Source organism: Gobius niger, assembly GCF_951799975.1.
Source record: "Gobius niger genome assembly, chromosome: 10".
NCBI lineage: Eukaryota > Metazoa > Chordata > Actinopteri > Gobiiformes > Gobiidae > Gobius > Gobius niger.
This window is the reverse complement of record NC_136861.1, coordinates 14,550,444-14,567,163: the sequence shown is the minus strand read 5'-3', so window position 1 is coordinate 14,567,163 and position 16,720 is coordinate 14,550,444. Positions and strand designations below refer to the sequence as shown.

The 16,720-nt window shown below is 39.0% G+C and overlaps 1 protein-coding gene across 1 annotated transcript; it reads right to left on the bottom strand.

Moving 5' to 3' along the window:
* Positions 1–6,336: 6,336 nt before the first annotated feature.
* On the bottom strand, positions 6,337–15,933 carry arl5c (ADP-ribosylation factor-like 5C). The gene is made up of 6 exons (XM_079564614.1): positions 15,885–15,933; positions 14,884–14,944; positions 14,622–14,769; positions 12,382–12,465; positions 9,114–9,265; positions 6,337–7,062 (listed from the first exon to the last, which is right to left on the bottom strand). The coding sequence occupies exons 1-6, from the start codon at positions 15,928–15,930 to the stop codon at positions 7,014–7,016; spliced, it is 540 nt and encodes a 179-aa protein (XP_079420740.1). The 5' UTR covers positions 15,931–15,933; the 3' UTR covers positions 6,337–7,013.
* Between the last annotated feature and the right edge of the window lie 787 nt (positions 15,934–16,720).

Sequence of the window (16,720 nt, the reverse complement as noted above, 5' to 3'; positions counted from 1 at the left end):
AAAGAGAAACATGACACGAAAACTACAAAAAACACAACAAAAAAGTGATATAAATAAGATGAAAACATGACCGAAATGCTTCAGAAGAGTTGATTAAAACGCTACGACTAAAAAGACGATCAGTTTTGCAGGTAATAATAATAATAATGCATCGGTTTTATATAGCGCTTTTCTGGACACTCAAAGACGCTTTACATTGCACTATTCATTCACTCCATACCCGGTGGTGGTAAGCTACTATTGTAGCCACAGCTGCCCTGGGGTAGACTGACGGAAGCGAGGCAACCAGTCTGCGCCATCGGCCCCTCCGACCACCACCAACCACTCACTCACTCACTACATTCGCTAGGCTTCCTGGTGTTCCCAAACGGTCTCCCATCCAAGTACCGACCAGGCCCTTCCCTGCTTAGCTTCCAAGGTCTGACGGGATTGGGCATCGCAAAGGCGGTATGACCACAAGGTCTTCGCTTTCAAATGTGGCGTTACACTGACCAAGCTCTCCAGTCGAGAAGCTTTTAGATTTGGGTAAAGCCGAACTGGAGGAAATGCGCCCGGTTAAAGTGGGAGAACAGGCATTTGATCTCTGATTTGGGTAATAATATTCCTCAAAATCATCTTGAGGGCCAGAGGGTTCATGATAGAGGGCCGGATTTAGCCCATGGGCGCAGATTGGCCGCTCTATAGTAATAATAATGCAATGTTAAACATTTTTGAGCAACCAGAAAAAGCACTATATTAAGCTTAAAGCAGTACTAAGTAACTCTTGCCCCTAGAGGCCATAAGCGCAACTGCAGGTATCGTAGCATGTTGCTATTTTTTACTCATTAATTGTCCGCAAGAGTAAATACGACGCTGACAGAAAAGACAAAGGGAGAGAGGGATATTGTACATCCAATGACACAATAGAAATATTTTTATTTTTCACTCAAACTTGGCTGTAAATACTGTTATAAGTGGCGCTAGCCCGCAGTTAGCTTTGCCCGTTAGCCTGTTAGCTTCTTCGTCGTGATTTTATTAGTGTGTATTGGTGACTCCGACCCGGTGGCACTCAAGTTGCAATTGTGCTTTTCTGGCCAGAGACACCAGGGGGAGATGAAAGACCCCCCAATCATCCCATTAACATTTGTATTATCCCCAGAGGCAAGGCTGTGGGAACCCAGGGTGCTGTGGGCGCTGCAGCACCCCCTGGTGGATAGTTTGCAAACTTCAGGCAATATTAATAAATAGGAAATATGCACAGAAAAAGCTTTTTGGGGGTAAATTTTGTCCCTCAGCACCCCCTAACAAAAATATCTTCCCACGGCTCTGCCCAGAAGGACTAGGGAAAGGATTTATTATGGTAAACAAGTTACTTAGTATTGCTATAGTGGTCACACAAAAGCATTCTGACTGTAAATTTTGATTCTGCTTTGACTCTATGGACATTGCTGCCAACAACATCACCAATTTTTCCAATTTGTTTTGGATGACGACAATACACCAGCATTCAGCTCATTGTCACCCTGGCTACAGATACAGAACATCATAGAGAATAAAAATGCTACAAAAACAAAACAAAAGGATCCTCTGACTCATCATTCCTCTTTCACTTTCAAAAGTGAGTGAGCTGTTTTAAAAGAATTCGTGTTTCAATATTTCTACTCCTTTCAACATTCCCAAAACACAGCATGGCACCACCCACAGCTCAGACCCACAGCGGAGTGAGAAGTGACTTTTCAGATTAAACATAGTGGCTAACAACTCCCAGCTTTGAAATCAGAGGCCGTCAGTACAATGCAGTTCTCTGTAGTGTTTGTATATAACATTTCAGAACACATTTTTCAGGATTGTGAGAACAGCAACATCCCCACCCGGTGTGTGGCTCCACCAGCTAAACTTTATTTGTTCGGTTTAATTTGGAGCGGTTACGCAAAAAGCCCTGTTTTTCGCAGTCGACAGAAGTTTTACTAGTGTTGTGGCTGTCTCCGGACCACTCCTCAAAACCAAACCTTTTCATCCTTTTCATCTGTCTCTGAGACCAAACATGAGAAAACTATAGTTTGAAAAAAAAGACTGTAGCTGTTACTGTATGAGACGCACGGCAAAGACAATTATCAGTGCAGTTTCCTATAAACAGTTCATATACCATTGTATACAGAAGAAGCCCAGCCCCACACCTAAAATGCCACTTCACGACTTTTCTTCCACCACTGCAGACCAGGAACAGCCCACAAGAGCAGCAGTTTTTGGAGATGCTCTGACCCAGGCGTCCTGCCATTACATTATTTTAAGATCATAAAATTAGAGGCCAACTTTGAACATTTTGGTGCTGTGGAAACATCAAAAGCTCGGCTACCGTTGTCTGTTCTTTGTGACTCGTCCGTGTGGTTACTGTAGATTGTGATGTTGGTTTTGTCTGGCTTTCTGTGTCTGATAATTGAGTTTACTCGGATTCTCTCGTCATAGGCAACTGCCAATTTGACCTTGGGACACAAGTTATTTTCAAACTGTTGCATCATACAGTAGCGCAGGGGAGGCCAAGTCACAGCCCGGTAGCCAAAAATGGAACTTACACCAGTTTTTGTCAACCCAATGTGTAGCACCCGGTCACTGATTAGCCTATTTCAGTATCAATCAAACATGCCACTCCGAATCAGAGGTAGTGGAGTAAATGTTCTTAAGTGCTTGAGTAGAGTTTTGAGGATCTATATTTACTTGAGTGGTATTTTAGTTGAGAACTTAATGAAGCTTCTGTGCAAATTCAACCTGGAAGCACTCATTCATTGTCTCATCACTAGCAGCTCCTCACCAGTCATCCAATCACAGCCCCGTCTCAAGAAGCACCTTCACGACAGCCAATCACCACAGCTTGCTTTCCTGCTTCAGCCATTCATCACTCAGGATGCCTTTTTTCAAGCTTCCTCGTCCATCGCTCGGCCGTTTCCCAGCTGTGTTGCGACCCTCCTCCGCCCCTCCTCCACCACCAGGCCTCTTCTCGGCCCTGCTCGTCGTTGTCAACTGACCGCCCCATCATTCATCATGTGTATTTCATATCATTAATCCAGCCCTCCGCCAGGGTCTGAGCCTGATCATTTTCATACTTTCTGCTCCACTCTACATAAAGGTTCCAAGGTAAAAAGTACATTTGTTTAGTTCATTTAAAAGACTTCATAATGCACACTCTATGAACAGTAGGTGGCGCTGATGTGCCAATGTACAGTCAAATGCCACTGACTTGGAACAAGGAAGAATAATTGTCCCAGTCGCCTGAATTTGGGCACAGTGTTCATGATTGTAAAGTTATTTTCCCCAACACTTTTTTTAAATTGATGTCTATTTTCTTCTTTGAATGCTTTATTTCCCACAGAAATGACTTCAGTACTTTCACTTAAACTCTTACCCCCCACCTTAACCGAGTGCGCTTCAATTTTACCCAAATCTTAAAGCTTACAGCCTCTTGGCCAGTGTCACGGCTCATTTGAAAGCTAAGACCTACAAAACTGATCTGAATGGTTCTTTTCCCTTGTGCTGTTGCCGTGTTCTCATCAGAGTTTTGACACTTTTTCATCATTTGTCATTCTTTTGTTTGTTGGGGGTGCTCTTTATATTGTGTTTTTGACCCATTTTTGTCCCTTTTTCATAGCTTTTTGTAACTTTTTTTTACTGCATTTTTGTCACTTTTTTTTAATCACATTTTTGCTATTTTTTTCATAATTTTTTGTCACTTTTTTGTTGCATTTTTATTGCATTTTGGACACTTTTTCAATTTTTTATTCACTTTTTTGCTGTGTTTTTATCACTTTTTGGTGGATTTTTTTTATCCTATTTTGGTCACATTTTTGCCACTTTTTTGTTACGTTTTCATCCTTGTTTTCCATTCGTTTTGACGTTTTTTTTTCAAGAAGCTTTTAGATTTGGGTAAAGCCAAACTGGAGAAAATGTGCTCTGTTCAGGTGGGGGTTAAACGGTTAAGTAATAGTTTGACTGAGCAACTTTTACTTTTATTGGAGTAATACTACCAGTAGTATCTGTACTTTTACTTGTATTGGAGTAATACTACCAGTAGTGCCTGTACTTTTTCTCAAGTAATGAAATCAAGTACTTTGACCACCTCTGCTCCTACAGTATTTCTCCCACACTCAAAGGCCAATACCTATGAATGAGTTCTCCTGTTAAACCAGTAGGTGTCAGTATAAATTTACATTAGGCAAAAGTTAAGCCAGTAGTAAATGTTAAACGCTGGCTGCTTGTCTTTTATTGTATGGAAACGTGATCTGTCTTAGCCAAAGTTCAAAGATATTTATGAGCAAAGGCCAAAATGTTTTATTTATAGCCAATATTACGCACACAAAAAGGGGGGTGGGGAGCCATAAAACATCTAAGGAAAACAACACGCTGGCAGCCCAAGAAAGATAAGTTATGTCCTACAGTGTTTATGTTGGGGTTTGTGGAGTTTAGTGAAATAATCTGAGGGTCGTGCAGACGGTGACGTAAACAGCGGGAGGGTCGTGCGCGCAGCTGCGTCAGGTTATACAGTGTCCCACCGAGATCTGCCCCCTAGTTTCACATACAGGCTTACACAACGGGTTAGGGAGGCCTACTCGACACAGAAAAATACTAATTTCCCAAATAATCAAAGAATGGATCTGGATGAGGACCTAACCTATTTAAAGCTCAAATTCTGCTGGACATCTCCATGGAGACGAGATGGAGATGCACCCACTCCCGGTAAAGTTACAGTCATGTCTTAGGAGAGGTGAGCCGGTTAAAGCAAAGGCTATTCTGTACAATCTGTCATAAAACAAATGCTTATTTTCTATTTTATTTATTGGGTAAATGTTTACACCGCGTGGCTTTAAACCTCTATGGTTGATCTGTATTTCTAGCTGTGGAACAGACCTATACGTGTAAGATAATAAGGAGGGAAAATAATGTTGCCTAAATAAAAATAATCTGAACCAACTAAATACCCTATAACATGCAGCCTAAAAGAACGTCTCCACCATGTGATTTGAATCTCTTCTCATATAAAACTTTGAAGGATGAGCCATTATAGGCAGCAACGATCTACTCCCCTCTAGTGGCCAAAACATGTATCACGGTGTGTAACGATCGAACATCTCTTCAAAATATAAATGAAAAACTTTTTTTTTTTTCTCAGTAAATTAAGCATTGACTAAATAACAATTAAACGATTCAAACTTAGTATTATTTTCCTATTTATAAGTTAATTGGCGTTTTAATCTTCAAAACGTCTCCTTTTTACCACACGGGGGTATAGCTCAGTGGTAGAGCATTTGACTGCAGATCAAGAGGTCTCCGGTTCAAATCCGGATGCCCCCTGTGATGTGATGATCCTTTTCTGTCTAGAATAATCCATTAATTCAGCTGCCACGTTTCCTAATGTACAGGTGACACCCTGAAAATTACAAAATCGTTAAAATGTGCAACGTAAACTGTGAAAGTAATATAGACTCATTACAAGCTAAGTGAGATATGTGAAGCCATTATTTGTTATCATTTTGATTATTATGGCTCAGCTTGTAAAAACCCCAAATTAAAAATCTCATAAAGTTAGAATATTTTGAAAATGGACTATAAACCATCAACAAACTTATAACAAAGCCTTGACATATGTCACTTGGCATCTAATGAGTCTATATCATATATCAGTTTCAGAGTTTTTTTTTTGGAGCATTTTAATTTTCAAATGAAACCCTTTGCCAACACATGGGGGTATAGCTCAGTGGTAGAGCATTTGACTGCAGATCAAGAGGTCTCCGGTTCAAATCCGGATGCCCCCTGTGATGTGATGATACTTTTCTGTCTCGGAAAGCCATCATTGTTGTCAACATTGGCCTTGGTGACAAGAAAAAAGTGCCCCATACCTACTCTTATATATGGAGGTGTTTTCGCTGATGCTGTTTTGCTGTTAGTGCCATCTCAGTATCATTGAACCGCTGTGGGGAAAGCTCAAACGTGCAGTTCATGCAAAACAGCCCAGAAACTTACAGGAACTGGAGGCTTTTTGCCAAGAAGAATGGACCACTTTACCCTCAGAAAAAATAAAGAACCTCATCTACGTATGTAAACTTTTGATCAGGGTCATTTTGGTACTTTCTTTTTTCATTATGATTTAAAAATAGTAGTGATTTCACCATAAATGGCTTCACACAACCACGATGATTGAATAAAGACTCTTTCTTGTCAACTGTTGTGGAAAAAACCCTCTGTAAAAATATGAAAAAGATGGTAGCTAGAGCCTCGATGCTTTACAATAATTGCAAATAGTAGTTCATATTGTACGTTACACTTTTATAATCCAAAAATATTGCCTTAACGAGACATCACCTTTCAGCATTGTTTTTTATTTACAAAAACATTAAACAATATACAATAAAACAACTTAAATAAAGTCTTGAGCAGCTTAATTCCCGTTAAGACATCACTGTGTAAAGGCCTACAACAGCCCGAACAGCTACAAATAAATTAGTCTTGGCATCTTCCACATAATATAAACACATTATTTACATACATCTGATTTGATACGATTGGTTCATTAAAGGCAGCTGGTGTGTTCTCTGTGGATTAAAGGGAGGAAGTCATGTTGAAAGTGCAACTAAACGATCAGAGTCCGGTTACAGGAACAGATTGGGCAATAATGTAATCTACGTTTCACTTGTATTTACTGGGTTGGCTGGAAACACCCCTTACTGTGTTGAATTCCCTTTTAGTAAACAAATGGAGGATTAAAAATGTGAAATACTTCGAGAGTTATCGTCCACACTGCAGTTTTCTGATGCTGCCTGTGTTTTAGATTAATTTACAGCAGTTAATGAAGTAGTTCTTTGCTTTCTTTTAAACCATTTTCATGCATAATGCTCAATTCCAAATCACTGTCCACTTTGCCAGATTATCAAAATATAATCATATTAGCAGAGGTTCTCAATGATCCCCGATCCCCTCCTTTGGCTCCTGGTGGGAAATCCATTTGTTCGGCTCAGTTTGAGGAAGTGAAGTCCCCTTGAATACTGTTAATTTGCCACAACTTTGGATCGCATCCAATCCAGACTGGCGGGCAAGCTACAGGGAGGAAAAGAAAGAAAAATGGGCATTTAGAAAAACTTACACTCAACAACAATTTCACTACCGAGCAACAGAAACTTTCCAAATAATATTAAAGTAAGAGAGCAACAGAGAAAAGACAAAGGCGCCACATTTATCTTTTTGATAAATAGCAACAGTGGCGGGTATTTTTCAAAAGTTTTAAGATTTCCACTGAAATAGTTTTGTACTTGTGAATTGAACCATACTCTCAGATAAATCTCTACACCTGATCAGAACTTTATCTTGTGCCTGTGGGAAACCTATCAGGAGAAATTAAGTGCTTGTTTGCTGTGCATCCTTTGTACATTTCTCTAGATGATGATCCTTTTATAAGCAGACATGAGTTTCCAATGACATCACGCATAGTTCTGGCGGCCATTTTGAATACCGAATTAGAATTATGCAGTACTACAACATGTAACAATATCTCTACTCAGGATGAAAAGGAAAGAAAACAGATTGACAGTGGCATTTTTATGTACTCGTAATCATTGCTTAAGAAGGTAACAGTAAAAACACGCCCTCAGAGTTTATGTGAAGAAACCAGCAAATCTGTCGAGCTACAGCAGGATTTACTAAAGATCTGCTTCACTCCTCAGACTAAATGAACACATCAAAGAAGAAACAGAAAACCTTTCTCTGTGATTTTTACAGTTTGTCATGTCAACAGAGTCTCAGTCTGAGTCAGTGTTTAAGCTGCTCAAGACGTTAGCATGCTACCGGTTAGCAATCAACTGTCAATGGCTTCAACACAAAAAACCCTTCTATGAACACTGAGGAAATACTACAGTAACAGCTCAGCTCCGACCTCTGTCACATGTTGTATCCAAGGCTCGACGTTTGTGGTTCAGGGCTTTCTCTTGGAGAGGTCAGACCTGAGCTGCTGAAGCTAAATGCAAACCGGTAGCATGCTAACATCTTAAACACTGACTCACTGGTTTCTTCACACAAACGTGCGTCTCTGGGGCCGAGTTTTTACTATTATCTTCTTGAGCGTAAGAGTAAATAAAAATAAAAATATCGTTACATGTTGTAGTACTGCATAATTCTAATTCGGTATTCAAAATGGCCGCCTTAACAACAAAGGTCACATGACGGAAAGGCATGTATAGATTGTGTTTTTTGTCCAAACTCATTCCTAAACTGTCATGGGAAGTTTATATGATTTTAGCCTCTCCTTTTCATTTTTATTTAGTCATAGTTTAGTCGACGAAAATATCTGGACATTTAAATCGTACTTTTGGTCTCATGAACAACTTTTAATTTAGTTTAAAGGAACAGGCCACCGTTTTTCCCTATTCTGAGATATGTTCTTACCTGAGCTTAGACGAGTTAATGCGTATACTATATACTATATTGTGCTATGTGCAGACAATTCTATAGGTGTTATTACGTTATTACGCCTTACAATATTGTAAGGCCTTTTGTGTGACTATGCTTGGATCGTGTAACTACTCACATAACCGTATTTAAATAGGGAAAATGTGGCTTCAACTTGACCTATAGAGGAGAGAAGGAGATGTCTTTTTGCGTGACTGAGGGCAGGCGTAAAGACCAGACAGGTAAGCATCAACTCGTCTAAACTCAGGTAAGACCATATCTCAGGATGGAAAAATGGTGGCCTGTTCCTTTAGGTCCAATTTTAGTCAGCCAAAATATTCCTTTGTGTACTGTGCAAATCATTCAAAAGCCTTCTTTTCCTTTACGAATGAGCAATTTTAGTCAAACGTCATATCCCCACAAATATCTGTTTATACTGCAGGACAAACAAATCTAAATCCTCTACTAGAAAAAGCGGAGGTGTTGGTAACATGTTTTTAGCAGGTTGGAGGTTGGTTGTCAAACAGTTGTGCTATTGTGTTACAGGGACATACAAACAACAGGTGTGGTTTAGATGTTATCCCAAATGACATCAGAAGCTATTTAAGAAAACTATGTACCACAGTTATCTTCTAAAGACCTGCATCACAAAATGACGCAGTGGTAATGGTGGTTTAAAATAGCGTATTATTGTGAAGGCGCCTCACCCCTCCCCGGTCAGGGCGCAGCAGGGCTGAACGTGCCACGAGTGAGTCGTGATCGTGTCCAGAGTTAACCACTGGGAGATCTCAGCCGGGGACAACGAGCCCTTCACGTCCTGCTTGTTGGCCAGGATGAGCACAGCAGCGTTTTGGAGGTCCTGAAACAAGATAAGACGGCCTGTAGTTAACAAAATAAACATGTTATTTTCTTCTCTTTGTCAGATGAGAACAGGTTTAATGACTTTGATGCACATAATTTGCAAAAACAGATCGTATGCTAGTAAATCTCTCTTTTACATAGCAGTGTTTGCAATTACCAGGTCTGTTTCAGTGCCATGAAAACATAAAGCTCATTTTCTCCTCTTCAGTTTGACCCAAATCTAGTTCTCCTTGACTGGAGCTCACAGCCTATAGACCCTTTTCGCTGCTTACATCATCAGTGACATCGGCTGGAGGCAGGAAGTGATCAAGAGAAATAAGATTTAACTAAAACTAGCAATTGTAAGTGTAAAACTACAACTAAAAAATGTGCTCCTGTTGTGGATTAAGGTGCAAGAACAAGAGGAATGACATTTGAGACGATAAAATAAGGTTTATCTGATTATCTGTTTATCTGATCCAACAACAGTTAGATATCTGTTTATCGTTACTATGACAACAGCTACAATGGAAATAGATAGGAATCTAGCTTCCTGCCTCCAGCTAAGCCAGGAATGTTTCCAAACAATTAAAAAAACGGATCTGTCGTCACTGCGGTTTTGATGTGTTTTTGTCTCTTTTTTCGTCTTGATTATGTAGTTTTTTTGTTGCATTCTTCATCGCATTTTTCCTTGATTTTTGATGTTTTTTGTTGTTTTTGTCACATTTGGTCACTTTATAGTCATGATTTTGTCGCTTTTTTTTTTATTGTGTTATTGTTTCTCTTCCTTGTTACTCTTTTTTGTCACTTTTTTTGCTTTTTCCTCACTTTTTATCGTGTTTTTTTGCGTTGTATTTGCATCCTTGTTTTCGTTGCTATTTTGACGCTTTGTTCAAGAAGCTTTTAGATTTGGGTAAAGCCAAACTCGGTTCAGGAGGGGGTTAAGAGCTTAATCAAAATACACAACTTAAAGGGACTAAAATCGTGCACTGTCACTCAAAAAGTTGTTACTTCGGGTAAGAAGTGCCGTCATGCACGAGCTCAATATAGAAGCTGCAGTTACATGTATGACCAGAGGTGGCAGTAGTGAGTATAAAATGGCCAAATTGCATCTAGTCTCTTAAATATCTGCTTTTGAACATGAGCTCTTCATACTGTATTGAGTAATGATTGCCGTACACTTTCCCTTTCTTTGTACTTTGAACATTTGACCTGCACATACAAAAATATTGACTTGTTTCAAAACCGATAATAAACCTTTGAACACGGCCAACATTTAGCACCAGAATCACAAAATACTTTAGGAACAACCAAATTGTGTCTGAATCCTAAACACATTGCTGCACAATGCTGCTGTTCGCCATTTAAATTCCTGAGACGGCTCAACATTATGTCGAATATGAAAACAAAGAAATGCCGACGCGGCGAGAAGCAACAAAGAACCTGTCATGACTTTTCTGTGAGTCATGGGGCCAGTTGCGTCATGGCGGTTTTGTTTGCATATTGTGAAGTCAACACTCAGTACAGGCAGTTTCACCCGGACCGAAACAGACTGCTTTGTTAAAAGTATTTCCGTTCTGTACATACGATACGCCTGCCTCGCAAAGACAAGGTGTGAACGTTGTGCAGCCGTGTGTGTGACATGAGAAATACAGCTGTGGTATGTGATAACTGTCTCTACTTTTTCCACAGTATGTTCCATTAAACTTTACCAAAAATGTAAAGGCAATTTGTTTCTATACTGTGGCCATTATTGGTGGGGCGCTAGGATTCTCTTCATCATAAGCAGGTATCTAGTTTATTCTTATCTCATTTTTCTGTATAAAAAATGTAAAACGAAAATTTGTATTGAGTAATATGAAAAAGAAAAAAGTGAAGATTGAGAGAAATAGGGGAAAAAGATAATAATCATCAGTTTTTTTTTATGTTGGTAATGTGTTTTGTTTCAGTTTTAGTACAAATGTTTTTCCTCATCAGTATTCACAAACCTGACTTATTATTTTTATGTCTGAAAGTCCTTTCAATTGGACAACATCAGGCTCATGTTTCCGAGTTTTCACCACTTTTGGACACCTCTCAGAGAAAATTGGACATTGGTTCATATGTCCTGACAGAGAAGACAATGAACTGAGGTATTAGCCAAAAACGAAAAAAAATCTGCAGTTCGCCAGTTGCCACAGTTACCGCCATGGAATTTTCAGTTAGTAAATAAGTAAGTAATCTTTATTTATAGAGCGCTTTTCACAGACAGAGGTCACAAAGTGCTTTACAGTGGACAGCAACTAAAACAAACAGTAAAAGACAGTAAAAAATATGTATTCAAAGAGGCAGCTCTATTTGTTCTCGAAAGTCTTTTTAAACAGATGATTCTTAAGTTGCTTTTTAAAAGTAAAAGTTGCTTCACCTCAATTTTTAACTATACAGACGGCATCTTTTTAGCTAATATCTGGTGGAATATGAACTTATTTATCACATACAAATAAAGTCAAGTCTAAATCGGGCCCATATGGATATTTTCTCACAGCAGATTGTTCAGTAGAAGTGAAAAAACGGCAGTCGTAGCTCGCGCTAGCTAACCGTAAGCATTAGCCCGATGCTAACATATGGCATCATGTTCGCATTCTCCGTTATGTATGTATTTATGGGCTGTTGAACCACTTTGCTCCTCTCCATGTCTTTGTATCTTTATTTAGTAGAAACTATACTTAGAATTCAGAATTGGCTAAAGTAGTTTTTGAATTAATAGACAATATAGTGTCCTGTTTTTGGTGCTATTTTGTCATGTTTTTTGTTGCTCTTTCCTCCTTTTTTGTCACCTGTTTTTCTGCTTTTTTGTTACATTTCTGACGCTTTCCCATCACTTTTTTGTCACCTGTTTTGATAAGTTTTTCTCGTTTTATTCATAATTCATAATTTGTTAAAGTAGTTTTGGAATAATTAGAGAAAGTTTAGATTTTTCACCAAATTGTTTTCCCCCTTTCCTGTTGACCATGACCATATATGTGTGATTCCAGAGATGGCAGCTGATCTGTATCCATAGGCTTTTTAGAATATTGTGATGTCACGTGAGCACAACCTATGGATTCAATCGTGACCTCTTACATCACAGTTGTTTTTCTGATAATCAGTGTTTACCTCATGTGCGAGCATTTGATGCAGCTCCTCTTTACTGACGGAGAGTCGCTCCCGGTCTGTGCTGTCCACCACCAAGATCACAATCTGAAACGTAAAACAAACATATGAACATCAGGTTGACCATGTGCTGCACCATAGGCTACTGGTGCATGTACATAAGCTGGGCACTTTGCCAGCCTTAATGTGGTGACTCGACCGTTTGCCGCTCTTTCAGCACTAAACGGTCATGTCTAATAAACCATACAAACTAAATTTAGGGAGATGGCTTCATTGTGCAAAGTTAGTCTATATGCCTGAACACTCCATACATTCAGTAGCAGCCAATACAACATTAGTACAAAACAACAACAACCTGGTTATAACATCCACAGCTATCAGACTGTCCCTATCATCCGTGCTGCCTTATCTGAAACTCTTCCAAGAACAAGAGTGCGCACAAAATGTTCGAAAAGGGCAATTACGAGGCTGTTTGTTATGTAAGAGTCGTGAGAGCCGAGGAGATGAATAGGTAAACTGGGTCATTGTGTTCTGGCCTAAAAAAACATTTCCAGGCTCAACTGAAGAAATTGATTTGATCTTTTTATAGCCCCTAATTGCTGTGTTTGTTTGTTTTTGTATGGACTAGTGTTTCTCGATGTTGGTGGTTATCTTGCTAAATCTTAACTGCTTTTTCCCCATTTCCTCTTTCAGTCGACAAGTTTATACAGTGGGTAAATGAGCGATGATTGAAGGTAGTTGTGGGAAATGGAAAAAGTTGACCATTCGTGCCGAAACAAAGCAAGAAAAGGCTTTTATTGAAGCAAAGTTAAATCAAGACCAGAACTAAATCAGGACTAGTGCGTTTTAACCTCTTAGCCTTAAACAAGCACATTTACTCTAGTTCGACTTTACCCAGATCTAAAAACTACTGGACAGGCGTTCAGAAGCTATAGGCCGGAGTAAAGCCTCTTTTGAAAGCTAAGACCTTCAAAACTGATCGAATATTTTTCCTTGCGTTGTTGTCACTTTTTTTGTCATCTTTTTGTCACGTTTTTCTTGTGTTTTCTGTCGTGATTTTGTTGCTTTTCCCTCCTTTTTTGTCACCTGTTTTGCTGCTTTTTTGTAACATTTTTGTTGCTTTCCCGTCACTTTTTTGTCACCTGTTTTGATACGTCTTTCCCACTTTTTTGTTGAATTTTGTTGCTCTTTTGATGTTTTTTTTGCTGTGTTTTCACCCTTATTTACGTCTCGTTTTTGTCGATATTTTGATGCCTTTATAAAGAAGCTTTTAGGTTTGGGTAAAGTCGAACTGGAGAAAATGCACTTGGTTCAGGTAAGAGGTGGTCAACAAATAGCTAAAGAAACTAATGAGGACTTGAACCACAACATACTTAACCTTAGAACACTATTACCCGGTGGTTTTCACCCGAGCAAATACATTTATGTGCTTTTCATGCTGCGTTTATCTGAGTGTCCTGGGTCTCTGGGCTTCAGCTTTGTCTTTGACATCGTTGATGGCCTGGGTGTTTTCCTAATCCAAAACACACTTTTTCCTACAGGCACATGTTCGGGGGATTTTCACATAATGATAGTGATAGAAGGCAGGGTAGGGTTAATGTATTTAATCAGGCTCTTGCCCCTTTCAAGGTTGACATTCAGGGCTGCCACATTTATTTTGCGATTTCAACTACAGCTTTGCTCCTGTCGCAGAGTTCTGTGTCTCTGGCTTCACAGAAAGTGAGGAACACATAGTTATTTTAGTCAGCTGGTCATTTATACACATTCAAAACATGACATACTTTGTTTCTCTCTCCATCTGTTTGTGCCAAAGACACTGAGCCTTGACCAGAGAAGTCTCACATATCCCAGGAATGGGTGGACCAAAAATCAAGTTTCCATCTTCATTATTTTTTTTTTAGGATTTGTTTTTATTCCCAAATTCCTAATTTTGGAGCATTTTTATATGGTTCTCTCATGATGCTTTTCTTTCATTTTACTAGACATGAGTTTAATATAAAAGAACACGACTCAAATGTGTCATGTATTGTCAAGTTTTTTTAGATTTTTTTTTTAGAAGTTTTTTACCGGGTGTATTATCTCGGGTAAAAATCACCCGGCGTTAGTGATGGTGTTATGAATGTAAGCGCTAGTGTTCTAGGGTCAACAAGAGCAGCTTCACTTTCCCTCCCATATGTCTAAACCAGGAAACTTTATCTCCAGTCCATGCTGTAATTATTAATCTAAATGTCGTTGTTTTTTACCTCTGTGTGGCCGTAGTAGGAGAACCAACTCGCTCGTAGACTCTCTTGTCCCCCGATGTCCCAAACGAGAAAGTGCGTGTTTCGAACTGTGATTTCCTCAACATTGCTGCCTATGGTTGGAGACGTGTGCACGGCCTCTTTCGTCAGGCTGCAAAGAAACACAAAGGTTAGACTTACCATTTTAGTAACTGTAGAGGAGCGGTCATAATAACAATAGTCCAAAAATATACAGGCTACAACTAAATTTAAAAAGTAAACTCACAATTGGTAGAGGATTGTCGTCTTCCCAGCGTTGTCCAAACCCACAATGATGACTTTGTGCTCTGAAAGTTTGAGAAGGAACAAGGAAATTCTGTTTAGTTTCCACTCCGACGAAGCAATTTGTGTCACATGATCAAGAGAAAGTACATTATAGCAGGCTCAAAGACTGCTTCATTGTCGTTATTTGAAGCATTAGTGATGGACTCAGATTAGATAGAGGTGGCTGTGATGCAATGTCCACAGTGTTAACATTATATAAGTGCATGACTGTCCTGCTGCCCCATTATAGTCAAACAGAAACCATAAATTGCTAAATGTTATAAACCACACACAAAAAGGAAGATGTCGATGGAAATTTGCTTGTGAATGCTACAGTTTAGTAACTTTGATTTCAAGTAATTGTCTTCATAAATAAATACATTAAATAAGTAGAGATAGAAACCCAACTATTGCAACATCTTCCCTGCTTTAATCGGGCTTTATCCAAATCTGAAAGCTTACAGCCTATAGGCCAAAGTAAGGGCTCATTTGTCACATTTCTGAATCTTTTTTTTAGTCATAGTTTCGTCTCTTTTTGTTTTGTTTTTGTAGGTTTTTTGTCGTGTTTTCGTCACATTTTGCAGCATTTTTTGTTGTGTTTTTTCCTTGTACTTTCATTATCGTTTTCGTCTCTATTTTGACGCTTTGTTCAAGAAGCTTTTAGGTTTGGGTAAAGCCGAATTGGAGAAAATGTGCTCGGTCCAGGTGTGGGTAAAAACTGCTAGTGCCAGAATTGTACAATAGGAAATACAGATGTGATTATTGTGCCTATTGCCTAATAATGTTATGTACAAAGATGATAGTAAAAAGGTAAATAGTAAAAATAAAAGTAACCAGTTGCCTACTTTAGCTTTATAAACAGTCATAAAGGCACATACTTGGCCAGTTTAAACAAATAAATAAAAAATGATCTACTATAGACTTTTAAGTCATACTTTGCCGTGTCAAAAATCAAGATCTTACCTTTGTCCCCGAACACAGTCAGCATCTTCGTCAGCATGAATCCCATTACGATCGTTTTATAATAACTTAAATATAACCCGTGTTACCGCGCGCTGTTGTTGTTATTGTCCTCTCTGACCTGATCCCGGCTGAATGAGTCTGTGTCCGTCCGCGCGTGGAGCAGGTTCACTTTGTTCGGAGTCTGTGGGAGGGACGCACTTCGTGGAAACGCTCTGAAATGACTCACGCGCGGAGTAGAGCTGCGTTCATGCGCCGTGGGGAAAATTGGGCATTCAGAATAACAACAATGACAACCGAGTGTAAACCTGAGGCCTATTACACAAGTGCAAATACTAGGTTTCAGTAGTGTTTATTGTGGCCTTGCGTTTTTTGTCACGTTTTTGTTGTTACTTTTTTATCACTTTTTTTGACGTGCTGTCGTCGTGTTACTTTTTCTATTGCTTTTTCATTGCGTCTTTTGTTGCATTTTTGTTTTTCCGGCACGTTTTTTGTTGCGCTCGGATTCAGTGGGGGTTAAGAGGTTGAGAGAGTGGTAATTGGCCTGACTGTTACTATCAACAACAACAACAACAACAACAACAACAACAGTCATATAGGAGTTCGGTACTTTTTACTTCCACTTTAGTAATACTAAAATGAAGCACCTGTTCTCTCTAACCTGAGTAAAAAAATAAAATAAAGAGTAACTTGTGCCAGCTGTGAGTAAATAAATCTTAATATTGACTGTTTGACTTGTATATTGAGATCTGCTACCTTATTCATCATAATGATTTCTTAATATCTGTTATTTATAGTCTTTTCTTTGAAAATATATTAAAATTTACACATTACACAAG